This window comes from Lonchura striata, chromosome 1 (genome assembly GCF_046129695.1).
Source record: "Lonchura striata isolate bLonStr1 chromosome 1, bLonStr1.mat, whole genome shotgun sequence".
Taxonomy (NCBI): domain Eukaryota; kingdom Metazoa; phylum Chordata; class Aves; order Passeriformes; family Estrildidae; genus Lonchura; species Lonchura striata.
The window spans coordinates 132,326,110-132,342,483 of record NC_134603.1 but is presented as its reverse complement, the minus strand read 5'-3'; the positions used below and the strand labels follow the sequence as shown (position 1 = coordinate 132,342,483).

General features: G+C 40.0%; 1 protein-coding gene across 1 annotated transcript; it reads right to left on the bottom strand.

Annotated features, from left to right (window-relative positions):
- Positions 1-244: 244 nt before the first annotated feature.
- On the bottom strand, positions 245-10,227 carry PDK4 (pyruvate dehydrogenase kinase 4). The gene is made up of 11 exons (XM_021538385.3): positions 9,980-10,227; positions 8,999-9,140; positions 7,913-7,984; positions 7,143-7,327; positions 6,619-6,708; positions 6,016-6,093; positions 5,305-5,381; positions 4,692-4,790; positions 4,422-4,532; positions 3,589-3,702; positions 245-2,675 (listed from the first exon to the last, which is right to left on the bottom strand). Exons 1-11 carry the CDS (start codon positions 10,125-10,127, stop codon positions 2,532-2,534), a joined length of 1,260 nt encoding a protein of 419 aa, XP_021394060.1. The 5' UTR covers positions 10,128-10,227; the 3' UTR covers positions 245-2,531.
- Between the last annotated feature and the right edge of the window lie 6,147 nt (positions 10,228-16,374).

Sequence of the window (16,374 nt, the reverse complement as noted above, 5' to 3'; positions counted from 1 at the left end):
CACCTCAAAATGGATACCCTCCTAATTAAAAGGTAAGCAGATGGGTAAGGTGATGCACTGATTGTAGTTACTGTGTAACCTCTCAGCCAATGCAACATTAAGCATAAGCAGATCATTCTTCAGTGTTTCTCCCTGCTGCTGAAGCTGACAGGGTATGAGTGTTGTTTTTATCTACTCTATTTCTTAAGACTTCAAATAAAATGTACTTGCTTGGATCAGACTTCTTAAAAACGAAAGACAGACAAGCATTTAAAACATTTTATTATAAAACTATTTCAACATCTATATCCAAGTAAAAGATTTAAAACTACAGCTCTGCTTTCAGAACAAAAAGTCAGTGAATGCTGGAAAATGTGCTGTATTATCTAGGTAGATAGCCATAGTTTGCAATACTACACAGATTTCATGTATGTTCCTTAAGTGCTTCACAACCTCTGCCTGTATCATGAATGTTCTGCAGCTTTGCTCTGCAAGCAGCATCACAAACATTTTTGCAGCACATATGTGCCTCAGCTGCTTTGAAACAGAAATTACTAACTGAATCAGCTGCAGCTGTGTTACAAATGTACCATCACATCATAACTCTGGTTCAAGCATTACTAGATGCAGACAGAAAGGTATAAATTGTGTGTACTTGACAACAATGACTATTTTGGTATGTGTTTTTGACCTTGTATTCCATTCAAAAATCAACCAATACTCAATTACTTTATGACTGTGAAAGCATCTTTTTTACACCTGTACATTCCAGACAAAAGTATTTTTTTTTATTAGCCATACCATTCACTGAGCTGAGCTCAGATGCATTATCTGGTGACTTTTGGTGACTGCAGCTTATTCACCAGGATAAAAACAGCTGAGATGCAGTACTAAAGTCATCATGCTCACCAGTTATCATTAATACATCTAAAATTAGTTTTTAAAATAAATGAGGCATATCAAAATATATTCTATTTTTAATGAGAAATATATCCAAACAGGACTTCAAGAATGCAAAGGTAGTTTCCTATTAAAAACCATTTTAGATTCACAGTGTAATATGGAGTCATTTTCTGCCCAACAAATAGAAATCTCTAATAAAAGACTGTCATACTGAGCAGGATGTTTTACTGTTTTTGCAACTTTTTGCAAAGGATCACATAAACAGAAGATATGATAATTTGTAAAAAAAAAAAAAAATTCAAGTAACATTCTATAGCCCTGATGAACTTTTGACTGGCCAGCTTGGCAACATCCAATAGTTCAGCATTGGTTAAGTTTACCTTGCTTACAAAAGTGAAAACACACAAAGAAGACAGGCAAGGAAGAAGCTTACTGACAATGGAACGTTTTCTGAACAACTCTCTCCCACTGGCACTTTTCCTGTGGGAACTTCCCCTATTTTGCCCTTCATAAAAGCTTTCCTGTAGTTTTCAGTGCTGTTTTCATTTTGAAATGCTTCCTAATCCCTTTCCATTGCAATGAACAGTTCTTAGAATAAATTTTTCCAGTTCCAACACCACTCCTGAAAACCTTTCCAACAGACCTTCAGTGCTCAGCCACAGCTTTCAGGGTATAGATTCCCTATGTATGTCTTTGAGCTGATGTGGTCCAATACAAATTTGAAAAAGACAATTGGCAGATTTTGGTTTAGTGTATTGAGCCACTAATCTAACAGCACAACAGAAACAAACACAGAAGACTGTGTTTTAAAGGTGCTTATACAATACATATCACCAAAGCCTTTCTGTTCAACTTGCAATGTCTGACTTCAGCTCTTGGAAAATCCTGACTTGGAACACATTCTCCAGAATACAGGGACATAGGCTCTAATATTAGAGCTGTTACAACCAAGTAGCTTTCCATTTCTTTCCAGCAGGTCATAAAAATACAAAATATCTAGCAATATGACTCACAGAGCAAGGCATCACTTATGATGAAGACCACTTAATTATTCCTGGAATCTTTTTTTTTTTTTTTTTTTTTTTTTAATGGGACTTCCTTATATATGGCAAACACTTTCTTCCTGCCTCCCAGGGCTTCCTCTTCTCCAGTCAGGCTGTACTTGAATGCTGTTTGTATCTTACTACAAGACTGCCATGTTAAGTGGATCTTTTCCAAATGTTATAAATAGAACTTTAAAATATCTACCTGAGAAGTTCTGTAATAAGATAAACTGCTCACATAACTATTCTAAGAGAAAAATATGCATCAGCATAACTCGTTTATCAGTCAATATTAAGAATTCAAGCATTAAACAGGATTTTAAAATTGCACACCCCTACCACACCAAGTCTTTGATCATAGTAAAAAAATAGCTTCATTTTCCTCTATACACAGCTCCTCTTTATAGACATATGTGCTCCTATTTTCCCCCTCCTCAAGTCCACAGCAAGGTTTCAGATTCAGTGCATATAGCCTAGGTTTATGATACTCTTGTCTTCTTTTTCTTCTGCTAGTCCTGAAACTTGCTTTGAAGGTAGATGAACACTTCCAAATGCTGCTCTTGAGGCCAGCTTGATCCCCTGGGATGTCTCAGTATCAACTTCTCTTCAGGAAGCTGCACTCTGCTTTGCCATATTCTTTGGGTCTTTACTTGGGACACACCAGTCATCTGCCTCTGAGGTAGCCTGGTAGTGCTTGGAAGCTGATTTGTTAAAAACTGGGAGTTTTTCTATTGATTCTGTTGATAAGGCCTAAAAGTCAAGAAGGATCAGGTTAATACATCTCAGTAATAGCACTTAGCAAAAATTCATTCAGCATTCCTAAAGCATTGAGCCAGTGACCCTACAAATCAAAGTTATTCAAACAAATGTTTCTACAAGAGATGTGGTAGTTTATGTGCTTCAGTATCTATAATTAGTTTGGGTAATTTGGTAGGACAACTGCAATACCATCTCATCCTATTTATGCATTTTTCATGAGCGTTAAGCAGTACCCTCTAACATGTTTTCAAGATAGTCCAGAAATGCACGGAAAAGGACTTTGATTTGCAAAATTCCAGTGAAAATTTTTCAATGAAAGTGTTACATATATACATCTGAGCTGTCTCTTCCTTTCCTACTTCTGCTCTGATTGTGCTTCAGCATTTTCAGTTTAGCAAGAGGAATTCAAAGGCACTTTGTCCCATGATTAAGCAGAGAAAATAGAAAAGAACATGTAGTGTTGTTAGCAGGTTTCTTATAGAAATAGCAGTGCAAGTTATACACCCAGTGTTCAAAATTACTGGTATCTGAATCCCATAGAGGAGCTATATGGCCAATGTTAAACAGCACCTTGACTCCTTAAGGATTTAGTTAAATGGACTTTCCACCAGATCTCTTGCTCATACCTTTACTTCACTCTGAGTACTTTGTATTCCATGAACAAACAGCACCTTAACACAATCTGAAAACCAACAGGGCTCTCACTAGTATTTGTTCTAGTAGACTAGTTATAGCCAGGTGACTTTTCTTGATACCAGTTAAAAATGCAGTTACTAAGTCTGTCATTACTCAAGAAAAAAAAACGAGCTACTCATGAGCTCTGTTTACCTTAAAATGGTAACTAGAAGTTATCCCACTGCATTAATGGTAGTAATCTTTTCTGTAACTAAATTTAAATACATACCTTCAAGTAGATGATAGCATCTGTTCCATAACCGCATATGGAGTAAAGATTTAGATCTCCTTGAAAGTATTTAGCATACAGACGAGAAATTGGCAAGCCATACCCAAAGCCAGCCTAAAAATAAAGTACAATATAAAATTAATTATTTTTTTTACTAGCTCTAACGGCTTGAAGTCAAATAGTTGGAAAGTATTCAGAGATTTTTAAGCTGTTAAAAAATCCTTTGAATTTCCTTTTCTCTTAGAAGGAAACATAAATCTCTAATCAGTTTCATAGAGAATTAGAGAATGCTGAAACTGACCATTAAAAACCCTAAGCCACAAGAAAAAAAAAGTTTCAATGGAAGAGGGAAGGTCTACATATATGTCCCACTTTTACACATTAAATTTAAGTATTTTTCCTTCCTTTGTTATTACTAGTACAGCTTGATTAGTAAAAGGAGCTTTCTACTGGGAGATAAAGACATAAAAATCTAAAAGACTGTTCCAGTTGTGCTTGCCTCCAGAAAGATCACATTATCTACAGGAAGTTTGAGGCCTGAGTGGACAGTGAAGACAAATTAAATTAGTGTCATTGGAATGCAGGAAATTAAAAAAATGAGGGAATTAAGATTCAGGTTGTAATGTTCCTCTTTCTTTATGCCTTTAAAAGCATATTTTTGTCCACTAAGCTAAATACTAAAATTCTGTTTCAGAAAGTGTAAATTCATACTTATGGGGCACAGTAAGTCTTTGAATACCCCACAAAACAGCAGGATGGACACAGTGCTTCATTATTAACCCACCAACACTTACAACAACCTAATTGCAACATGAATATTGAAAGTATCTTACAAGAGGGGTATTTCGACCATCATCCACATTTGGCCTTGGTGCAGTGGAATACATGTAGCTAAAGAGCCGCTCAATTTTCCTCACTGGAACACCACCTCCTCGGTCTGAGACCTGATTTAAGAGAGAACAAAGTTAACAATAAGCATGCACTAAGAATGGTGCACAGTGTCTTCAACCTGTTCTCAGAGGCCAGATCTTTTAAAAGAACTAGCCATGAATGTATAGTAATAAACATTACAATAAGTCCATTGTAGTAGGCCAACAAAATACCTTGATTGCCAGGTCTTCTTTCCCTAGAACAACTGTCACTTCAACCGGAGAAAGGGTCGGACTGTTTTCTTGGAATTCAACAGTTGCTCTCATTGAATTCTACAGAAAAGAAGGTTATTGTGATCAGAGGTTGTTGAATCCATACACTTCAAACCCTATCCCTTTTACACAGAGACAAAATATCCTCTACTCCTATCAGCACCTGGTTTCCAAGGGACATGTTTAACATTTGGGCATAATGGCAGCATTTATCATCACTTAAGGTGGGAGAGGAGGTCTCACACCTTAAAGCATCTAAGCATAGCCAAGACTCTTCTGAGTGAAAGATTATAACATTCTTGCTCGACATTAACTCAGGCACTGTAAATTAAATAACTCCCTTAAAGTCAACAGGTTCCTGGAGAAGACCAAAGTTCAGCAGTTACTAAAGGTTGCCAGATTTCTGTATGTCACGTTGGCAGCACTGAAGTTCAGCAGCGCTCAGTACTCCTTAAATACACTGTCTGCTCCATAGAAGAGGCAAACCTGCAGATGTAATCTCTCTAAAAGCAGAAGGCTACTGGTGGCCACAATCCCACATCCCACTTCACTCTTCCAGTCTATACTAACATACCTTAAAGAGCTCAAAAAGCATGTGAAAAAGATGAGATGGAACATATACAATGCTAATTGGTTCTCCTGGAGCTTTTCCTAGAGGAAAGGAAAAATAAAAAACACTTAAAAGGGTGATGACATTTTTCTATATGGTATCCAAATTTTACAATTAGCAAGTTGTGAAAACAAACAAAAAAATAAATCAAGTTTCATTTTTGGTTTTCCTCCTCCAAAATCGGCAAACAGCTTTATGCATTCATAACAGTGTTTAGATTACAATTACCACTTGCTTAGTAAGTTTCTTTTCAAATAAACAAATAAAAAAAGCAAGTATTTATTCCTCTTTATAAATAAAGGATTTCAAACATTAAGCAGACTGCTGTCATCAGCCACATGCAGGCAGCTCAGGCCACACCCAGCATTTCAGTCAGCAGCCCCAATTCCTCACTCCAGATATGGAAGTCCTCTCTAGCAACTTCTCATATTGCTTTAGGTACAGGTTTGTCTGACTTTTCTCAAATTTATAAATGGTACCTCAAAAGTGTTGTGTTTAAGATACACCAACATTTGAGTTCTAACATGGGAGGTTAGATGAGGTGCGCATAATAGAAAACGAAGAGGAACTAGGCCAAGCCAGATCAGCTGGTATGTGCACTAAGGTTACAGAATTGGGAGACTTTTGAGTCAGTAGAAGAAGCAGTTTTGGCTACCAAATAGGCTCTTATCTTACCATTCACTTGAGTAAGTTTCAGTTCTGGAGATGTCAAGTAATACTGGTCACACAACAACTTGGCACTTTCATAAGCATCTGAAATAATTATTTAAATAAATTGTATAAAGTATAATATCAAGCAATGTAAAAATTCATTCTAGTACATAGCAGAATACAGCTTTTAACTGCTTTAGCTCCTAGGGTGTTAGAGAGCCTGACACTGGAATGTGTCTCAAGGGAAAAATAACATTGCATCCACTGTGTGCACTAAGAATTGAGAACAAGGGCAATTACAGAAGCATGAGCAAATCTTTGTACAGTTTAATAATTGTATGGAACTGATGCATCTACTATTTACCAGTAGGTAAAACCAATCTCAACACCTCAGACAACTCCTACTCCTACCTCATTTGTCACTCACTAGAACTTACTCCAGCATGGTTTTTTACTGCTACTTTAATTCTGTCCTCTAAAAGCTCATGCCTTAGTAAGACTACTTTCAGCTATTTCAGTTAAAGCCAGTCAGCACCCTCTACAACTGAAGCTGGCTACCCAAACTGCTTGCAATCAGATATAGATACCGATCAGGAAAAAAAATGTTAAAGCTCTGAGAATACGCACCATTCACTACTTCAACAACATCACAGCAAGGATCAATGCTTCCAATGTGCCTTGGGTGCCCCGAGCCAGATTTATCATCAAAAAGAAGAGCTGTTTGACATGAGAACAATGCAACATTTAATCCCAAATACTGTGTTATGAAAAAAAGTCCCAAAACTCAGACTAATACAGTGTGATCCCAACATATGATTACATAAAATACTGAATGTTGTTTATTACTTTTATGACTTAAAATACTATATACTGTCAGCAAACTACGTTGGCCTTTCTGTAGTTCACATCTAAAGGTTTTTCAGACATAAAGAACAATATCCCTACATATTCCACAAAACAGTTATTTCAATTATTCTGTAGTCTACAAAACAAGTTTTCCCATTACTTTCTTAAGTGACAGATTCAGTTTCTAAGTTTTCAGTGTCACACAAAATCATGTAAAGCAGTTCTCCAGCAGTTTTAAGAAGTGTTGACATTAAAATGTTACTTACTAGGTTGAAGTTTTTTCTCAGGTAAAAATTTCTACTTACTGTGTTGGTTCATTAGCATCCGGGTGGAAATACGGCTCATGTAAAAACGATCCAAAAAATATTGGATGTTTTGATTGGTGACAGGATCTACTTTATAAGTGTCTTTGTATTCAATTACTCCTTGAGCCATCGTAGGAACCACATCATGATGTCTGTTTCGCACTCTAACTAGAGTATCTATAAAGCTAGGTTAAAAAAAAAATTCTTTTTAGAACATTATTCTCAGACTACATAGAAGCAAACTTTGTACAATGTAATTATCTAATCTAGCACCAGCACAGATAAGTGTTTAACAGCCTTAATATTAAAATAGAGTGTAGTTATTTTTTACTCTCTTAAAATAAGTAATTCTTTATTAACCTAACACAGAAGCATTTGGCATTTTTTAAACAAAAGGTATAATAAGCCATATCAAATTCACCACCTGTTTACTCATTTATTTGAGTAGAGGAAAATGTAAGGAAAGGAAAAAAGATGCCAAGCTGACATCTCAGAAAAAAGCAGAGATATAACTGCACAGATCACTTTTTTTTATTTCTCTGTCATGACAGTTCAAGGGGTAATATGACCTTGAAATTAAGCTGTGACAGGTTATATTTATTTGCAATATTGCTAAACATGGTCTGAGGTTTCAACCAGCTTGTTCTATGTTAAGCTCTTCCTTCTAGATTATCAAATTCACCTCATCATGACTATCAGGTCTAAAATCAATATACTGTGAAAAGTAGAATGTGAACTAAAAAGTTCAAAGAAAAACATGAAAAACTTACTCAGATAAGACTTTTTGGTCATCTGGGCTTTTCTGATGGAATTCAATCAACTCCTGTAGGCTTTGAATGTACCTATTGAAAAAGAAAACAAGAAACATATGCTATTAATTTGATTTTTATTAAGCTAGCAGTATCAAAACTTGTCTTGTGCACATCATTAGTCCTAACAAGTCATCTAGAAGTTTTAAGTATGTTTGAAATATCCAAGTTACAACCAACAATGGAATGACAGATAGACACTTCTTGACTGTCTGAATTCTAGACGTTTTAAGTCTTTTCTTGTGCCTGCCACCAAAGAGGAATCTAAGCTCTCACTTAAGATATGTAGGATCCCCTTATAATTCTTTAAAAGAGATGTATTTCAAAAGAAGATCCAAATGACAATGCCAATCAGGAAGCCACTCAAAATTTTTCCAAATCTGATTAGCTTTGGCAGAAGCTAAGTAGCTGAGCTTCTTGAACTAACATCTGACAGCCTTGACGCATATGGCAAAGGCACAGCAGTTTGCTATATTAAGAAGAGTTTCTAGATCTGACTCTAATACGTCTGCTCTTCATGTCAGTCATCCTGGCAAATGCTGCAACTGTGCCACTAAGCAAGGTTAAATCAGATTCAGCCACTGTGTCAACTGCAGAGATTATATTAATTGATTTTCAAACATTTGCTGCACAGGTCAAAACCAATATACTTTGGAATAGAACCTCTGTTAGTGACTCCATCAGTGAGAGATCAAAACAAATATATAGTCTGCTTTCCCATTTTGTGTTGGGCTCAGAGTCTGTAATGCTGTGTGGAAACAGAACACATTTTCTTTTCTCCCTTCTCTATTAGCTATTCCAAACTGTTAAATCCCTGCCCCCCACAACTATTTATAGATAACAGTATAATCATATTGGTTTTCAATTTAATTTAGTATGTGAGAAAATGACAGCGTGTAACAGCTTGCAAATCAGATTTGATAAAGGAACTGCATTTCTACTTTGTTTCTATTTTGTTATGCTTTCTACTATTCAAAAAGGTCTGCAATAACAAAGTTCTCAAAGCTGTGTAACTTTGCATGCTGAATTCAAGCAGTTCATACTTACCAGCTTTTTACTAATTTTACTGATGGAGTGCCTAGTAATTTATCAGGAAGAAGATCAATTTCTTTCAAGATGTTTGCAAACCTCACAGGAAGTTCTTGTCGCAAAAATGCGAAAGAAGTTCTCTCACATCCATTAGTCGAGCCTATGAATAAATACAAAACACAGTTTTTGTTTAAGGAAGTTTCAAGATGCAAATACAGATTGACGAGTTCCCATAAGGTTCAGGACTCTATTCCTCTGCAATCATGAGGCTTTTACTGGCCTGCTCACCTAAGTGTTAGGTGTTATATGTTTATGCAGAACGCTGTTTACATGACAGTAAGACACAGCGTGTTCCTGGACGGAATACTTGTACAGTTCCCATTTAGGCATGAGACTTAATTGCAATTCCCTAAGAAGCACTCCAGTCTCTGTAAACAGGAGGTTGTTCGGGGTGACGTCTGGCGGTATCATGCGCGCACAGCCGCCAGAGCTGCCAAAGCGATAATGGGATCTGGGAACAGCGCGTTCGCTCCGCCTGATGGCTCCTCCCGCCACCGTGTGAGCAGCCCGTGTCCCTCTCAGTGCCCGCTCCCTACGAACGCCGCCGAAGCCGCGCTGTAGCGCATCTTCAGCTCTGGCGGCGGCACTCGCAGGTGTCCAGCCCCCGGCACCTCCCGGCGGGTAACTGCGGACGGGGCTGCCCACCCGAAACCACCACCCCGTCCGGCAGACTCCCAGCGGGGTGGGAACACCCAGCGGGCTCGCTGCCCTCCTCCGCCCCGGCGCTGGGCAGCCGAGCCGGGGGGCGGCTGCGACTTCAGCCCCGGCTGGGCGCGGATCCCTCCGGCGGGGATCGCCGCCTCCGCCGTCCCGCGGAGCGCCGCTCCCGCACCTCCCCCGCGGCAGCCCCGGGCCGTTCCTCCACGGGGAAACGAGCCTCCGAGCCCCGCGCCTGAGCTGCCCCCGCCCCGACCTCCTCTCGCTCCTCCCGACTCTCACCGAAGTCCAGCAACTGCTTGATGGAGAGCGGGGAGGGGGAGAAGCGGGAAAACTGCTCCACCTCCTTCGGCAACCGGCCGGTGCTGCTGCCGGCACTGGCCCCTGCCAGCGGCGCGGCGCTGCGGAGGGCGATGCGGGCGGCCTTCATCGCTGCCGGGGCGGCGGGCGCTCGGCGGGTAAGCGATCGCTGCGGGAGCCGGTGATCCGCGGGGTGCCACCGTCCCCTCGCCTGTGGCGGCGGCCTCACGTGGCGCCTCTATTTACAATCGCGGGGAGGCGGGGCTCCGGCAGGCCGCGCCCCGGCCCCTCGTGACGGCGCTGGCGGCGCTCCCGTGCCCGGCCCGGCCCCGCGGGCGGCTCGCCAGCGGCGCGGGGAGCGACGGGGGTGCCGGGGGGCGGCGGGGCCGGAGCACACGGAGCGGCGGGTGCCGCCCGCGGTGACCTTGCGCGCCGGGCAGGCCGGGCGAGGCTGGCAGGGCGGCCGTGCCCAGCTGCGGGCTCTGCACCGCACCCGGTGCGCGCCAGGGCTCGGGGCGAGCCGTGCACGGCGCCCTGAGCGGCGCGATGGTGCCGGGCAGTTGTGTGTTTGCGCTCATACAGGGGTGCCGGCACTGACACGGTAACTCCAGGGTCGGCGCAGAGGCTGGCCGACTGCACGGAAGGCAAAGGGAGGAAAATCAGATCCCAGCCGCAGGCTGTCGACATGGAGGTCATGGCTGTGACCTGGTTAATAGTGACCAAATACCCGAGGACAGCTGTGCTGGTGACGCAGGGGCCCCAGATGAGCATGTGGCCTTTATTTACTGTCACTAGAGCTGACCTAAGAAGGGGCTGACACAGTGTCTCGGGGACAGCTCATCTCCCAGGGTCACAGTCCAGCTGAGAAAAGCCCCCTCACCTTTACTCTGCTGCGGAAGGAGCTTGCATCTCCAATGCTGCCTGGCCTTTTCCCAAAACGCCCAGTCCCCTTCACTGAGGTTTGCATAAGGCGTTGAAGAATGAAATTAATGTCAGCGGAGGCCTTTCTGACATCCAAAAACTTAGTCTGCAACAGCAGGAGAATGTGGCAGTAAAATCATTGTGCCCTAATATTTGCATAGAACTCTCCAGTCCAATTTTATATGCATATATTTACACACACAAACATGTAAACTCTTTTTCAAGGGAAGGAGGATCAAATTCCTCACAAGAAAGCTGTGCACTTAATTTAATAGACAGAGAAATATACTTTAGCTTCTCATTAGACTGTTTTTTTGACTTTGTCTCATTTTGTCTTCCTAGCATATCTGTTATCCCTAGTTATGTTTCTACTCCCACTGTACTGTATGTTTTATTGTTTTATTGCTCCCTGTTTTATTATTTTATTGGGAGAGTTATTCTGTTATTTTTCCATGAGATATATTCTGGTTTACCGAAGTGATTGAATGTTGGTATATGAAATGTGAAATGAAGCAAAATTTAGACAAATAGCAGCAAATGTAATGACTTTGATTTTTCCTGTCCTTGCCAGAAGTTAAAAATTCAAGAATTTGGTGTTTGCTTTTGGCTGTTCAACTTGGTTTTCCTGCAAGTTGCAGATGCGTCACAGAAGTGAAAATATCGTACAGATTTGTTTAAACCATGAAACGTGTAGGATAGCTTTTGTTTAGTAATACTTTCTTCTTGAAGCCACTAATTGGTGACAAGAAGGAACCTCAAAATTAACTCTTTGCAAAAAAATCTGGGTCAGGAAGTTCTCTGCAGTAGGCAGTTATTGCAGTTTATAAGGTCACTATTTCTATTCCTATGAGATTATTTAATCTGTTGGTGTGCTGAGCCTGCTTAATATAAGTAATTCAAATACGCTTTGTGAGCAGTCTGAATAGGGAAATACACTAAGAACAATTTCTGTTGTTTGCATTAATTTTCTTTACAGCAACTTGTTTTCTTATTGTTTTCCTAGTAGTTATATGCAATAAAGTATGAACAAATATCTTACATATTCAGTTTAGCTGTGAACAAAGGTAAAATTATAGTTGCAGGAAATACAGGGAGCGTGTTGCCTTCCCCATTTGTTAAAAGGACAAGGCTCCAGTAACTTAAAACTTGGGTGTTTTTCAAATCAAAACAAACTTCTACAAGAATTTTAGAAATCAGCAGCACAACAACTGAGGTTTTTTTTTTACTCAGATGAGCTTCTAAAAGAAGCATGTCTCCTTCATAATTCAGATTTGCTTCTTGCTCTTCGTATGATGGTTATTTGTTACAGGAGGTTCTGAACAAATTTAATTTCCATTCTTGAATATATAAACTATATATCTGTGAAGTTATTGTTATGGATGTCCTGAATGTTGAGCAAGACAGCTAAGTTTTGGGTATAAATGTAGCAATATATGAGGATTTATCATCAGTCAAGATGCAGGTGAACAAGGCTGTGAAAATGGTAACCACATCATATAATGCCTCCATCTATCATATCTTTAGCAGTGTTCTCACTTTATTTCCTCTCCAACCATTTCACCCTCCTTCTGAAACATGTGACAGTTTTAAGTGCAGGTGTCAGAGAACAATGGCTATGAAGGACAGTGCCAAATTCTGAACTGCAGTATACATCAGAAGGGGTCTTATTTCTGCTGATTAGCTATTTTAACTTTCCTCTTCTTAACTACCCTGGGGCAAGTTTTGAAAAGGCACTTGCAGTTGCTTGGTCACAGTAATGTTTTGCTGACTATGCTTAAGAAAATGGAGCTGCATTAACATTCTGCTTTTTTCCACAACAGATGGGTCCAGAAGAGTGGAATGAATGAAGCCTGGACTCCTGTCCATTTGTCTCCTAATAGCTCTCCATTGCAATCATCTGTTTCTTGCCTCATGTTTCTTATGTCCTCAACCCTGCCAGAGACAAAACGTGCTGTACTGAGGTCAGAGCCGTGTTCCTGGTCAGCCAGCATGTGTAAAGCTGACCTTGTTGCTGATGTCTAATAGAAAGTATCATGGTTGCTTTTGCCCTTCCTTTTTCTCAGTAAGGACAGACAAAAAATGTAAGGCTCTTTTTCCTAGCCCAACAAGTGCTGGAGACCCAATAGGATGTGCCAGGATGAGTGCCCTCTCCTGACCAGCCAGAATATGTGGGATGACTACTGGTGTGGTTGCTACTCTCTAGTAGAATGAGTCTGGGTGAGTTTCCCCTCCCTTTTATCCAGTGTGGTGCAAAATTCTAATCTTTCCTCCCTAAACCACCTGCTAGTTTGTACAGAGCTTGCAGGGAGTTGATTGTCTATTAAAATTTGGTTAAAATGCTTAGGAGGGACGGTTTGGCAAACAGGTGGACAGGCAACATCATTTTTTCTTATATGGAACCAGACTAATATTTTCTGCTAGGGACAAAGGCAACTTCTAAGTCAGCTTCTGTAAGGAAGGGTAAATAATAACCCAGGAGGAGCAGTAAGTCTGGATGGAAATTAATGGTAGCACTAGGAAGTTTTGGATGTAAGCAGAGCAGTCTGGTGACAAGTGTGTGAGTCATATTCACAGCAATACCAAGGGCAAAACGCTCGCCCTCCGCCTGCAGATGGGTTAGCATTTATGGAATTGGATTGATACTTTAACCTACTAATACATTTGTTTTTTAAATATTTATGTGGCCCTTTACATGGAAAAAAAGACAAAAATAGCATTACAAACAAGCGTCATATCTTCCCGTTCTCATCTTTCTGTCACCCAACGCTGTGGCTGCACAAGCTGTCAAGCTGCTGGGGGCTCCCAGTACAGCCAAAACAGCCAAAGTAGGTGAAAGGTTGTGGAGGAGCACACAAACAAGCTGGCATGCCTCCTCAGTAGTTCAGTGAGGGAAAGGTTCTGCAGCTGCTCCAGCACTTACACAATCTCCTGTGGCTGCTCATAACTTGCAAAAGTCAAGAGTACAGTAGCTGGATCGTTTTACAGATGGAGCTGTGGCTGGTCAGCAGCCTGCTTTGAGCTGTAAACATGGCAACTCAGCAGCCTTGAACAGGAGACACTCTTTTTCCTCATTCCCTGCCTTTGTTACCCATGTCTGAAATTATCTGTTACCTCCTTTAAAATCAACCACTGGATTGCTGGTTTCAAAATTGCTTTTCCAAAAAATAGCTAAAGGCTTGCACGAGATTAACTGTGGGTGTTTAAACAAGGAGTGTAGAGATAGCCGAGGGAAAAAACCTGTTTTGGAGTATAGCTGTACCAAATAGGTAGGAAATAAAGCTAGGACTCAAACTGTGATAAAAGTAGGACTCAAAAGTGTTTATCTTGAAATGCTTGTCACAATTCAGAAGGCTGCTTACTAAATAGGGGAGTAGTAATCTTCAGCCAAGTACACCATTGCAGAGGAAATAAAGGTAGGCTTTCAGAATGGGCTGGCACTGATCTAAAGTACATAGCTAGACACAAAATAATGTCCTTTTCCAGCCTTAGCTGACTACTATAGCAGTTCTTGTGGAAGAGCATATGACATCCTCCATGAGAGCTGCAGATGCAGAGGAAAATAAAGAGGAAAAGTGTCATCAGGACAGTTGCCACTTTGGGCTACGGCTGCCTTTACTGTGAACAGTTCTGCTCTGGAGAAAATCACCTGGGGAAAAGTGGACACCTTGTGAAAAGTCAGGGAAAAAGTTAATGCTACCAAAATACATATTTTAAGGTCTAAATATGTTTCATCTGAACAGTTATATTTTTCTGTAAGAATATGGAAATGGGGTTAGTGGAACAGGACATTTAAAATTGAAAGCTTTGGATTAGACATTTTAGGAGACACCTCACCGTGGTATCTCCTAAAGTAGTTCTAGCTTCACCTGTATCACGAAGGAGTTCTAGCTTCACCTGTAACCCTTACATGGGTCAGGGACTTTGAACTGGTAAACATGGTGGGGTTTGTTTTTTTTTTTTCAGAGTAGATCACTCTGGGTGAAGAGGAGATCTTTTTACTAAGTTTTCTATCAGATGCACTTGATGCTGTTGACTGTAGCAAGACAATTGGTAAAGTGGATGTGGTGGCTTGAGTTTCGGCTCTGAACTGGAGCCTGGAACTGTTTCTCCAGGTTATGTCGTCTGAGGCTGATCTTAGAAAGCATTCCCAGTTGTTCTCTCTCAGCACTTCCTTCATCAGTTTTGAAAGAATTTCTTTTCTTTTTGTGTCCACATCCCATGAACTTGAATGAGAAGTTTAGTCTAGGAAATAGTAAGCCAAGACACATCATCTAGAAAAGAGCTTTCTATGGTGTTACCTAATCACTCTTTCAAAGGGCTCATGGTATCTCTGGAATGCTGCCTCTCCTTCATGCTCTGGATTACCCAGGGAAGTTTGTTTTTTGTTTGCAACATCCTGACTATTATCTCTGAAGTGTCAATTCACAGATACTGTGAATTCATCATAAATACCATAAAGACTGAGTTTCCATAACATACTCTATAGGACTTGTCTACACAGTAGGGAGTTTTCATACTTGATTAAATGTATAGCCACAGGATAAGGTGTGAAAACTGCAATTAAATATGAAAATGTAGCTTGTGTATTAAAATATTCCTGATAAAGGGCCAGCTCAATAAAAAATATTGCACTGCAAAATTAAAATTCTTTGCCTTTAGGTCCAGGTAAGTGCAAAATATTTTTTTGTCGTGACTAACAGATAATGGCTAAATTATCAATGCAACATTGCTGGAACATTAACTACAGTTTAAACCAGGGAGCTCTCCCTCTCCCCATTTATTGTGACAAAATCTCATGGTATATTAAACAAAATCTGCAGTCCTGCTATGCAGGATTAAGTATGTTTTCTTGTTACTCTAATTTCTTTAATATTATTTATTACTCTATCCCCTTTGGTATTTTCAAACTCAATTTCCAATATAGTGCTTATCTAATAGTCACTAATATGAAAAAAAACAAAATCATCAAAATTATGGTGGTAGTTGATTTCCAGGATTTCTGTTATAAGTGACATAAAACCCCACACTAGTTTAATATTTATTTATTTCATTTACTGAAATTACACCAATATTCTAAATTACTGTGGTGGTTACATTTATATGCAGCCATTAATGAACATACATTTAGTTTTGTTTCTATATGGAAAAGACCCCTAGATATAAACAAAAAATTAATAAAGAAATTTCTGAACTATTTATCTATTTAAAAGTTAAAAATATGTGCAAATACAAATCTTCATCCCTATTTTCTGGTACATAATATCTGGGTACAAATAATCAGCAATAAGTTTGCAGGCATTGGTTTCAAAAATCCCCCTTTGAAAGAAAATATTTTAACATACTCACAGGAGGATATAGTCTGTGAAACAGAGATGAAAAATGTATTTGTCTGTTGTGAGACCAACTGAATTACAAATTTTGTTTGAAAAAATATATTAAGACATATTTTCACTGCT

Excerpts from the sequence above, each read along its gene's own strand:
- PDK4 (XM_021538385.3), bottom strand. The coding sequence starts at position 10,127 with ATGAAGGCCGCCCGCATCGCCCTCCGCAGCGCCGCGCCGCTGGCAGGG. Across the intron at positions 7,328-7,912 it reads GACCAAAAAGTCTTATCTGA|CTTTATAGATACTCTAGTTA; the intron begins GTAAGTTTTTCA and ends TTTTTAACCTAG. Across the intron at positions 6,094-6,618 it reads TGTTGTTGAAGTAGTGAATG|ATGCTTATGAAAGTGCCAAG; the intron begins GTGCGTATTCTC and ends TAATTATTTCAG.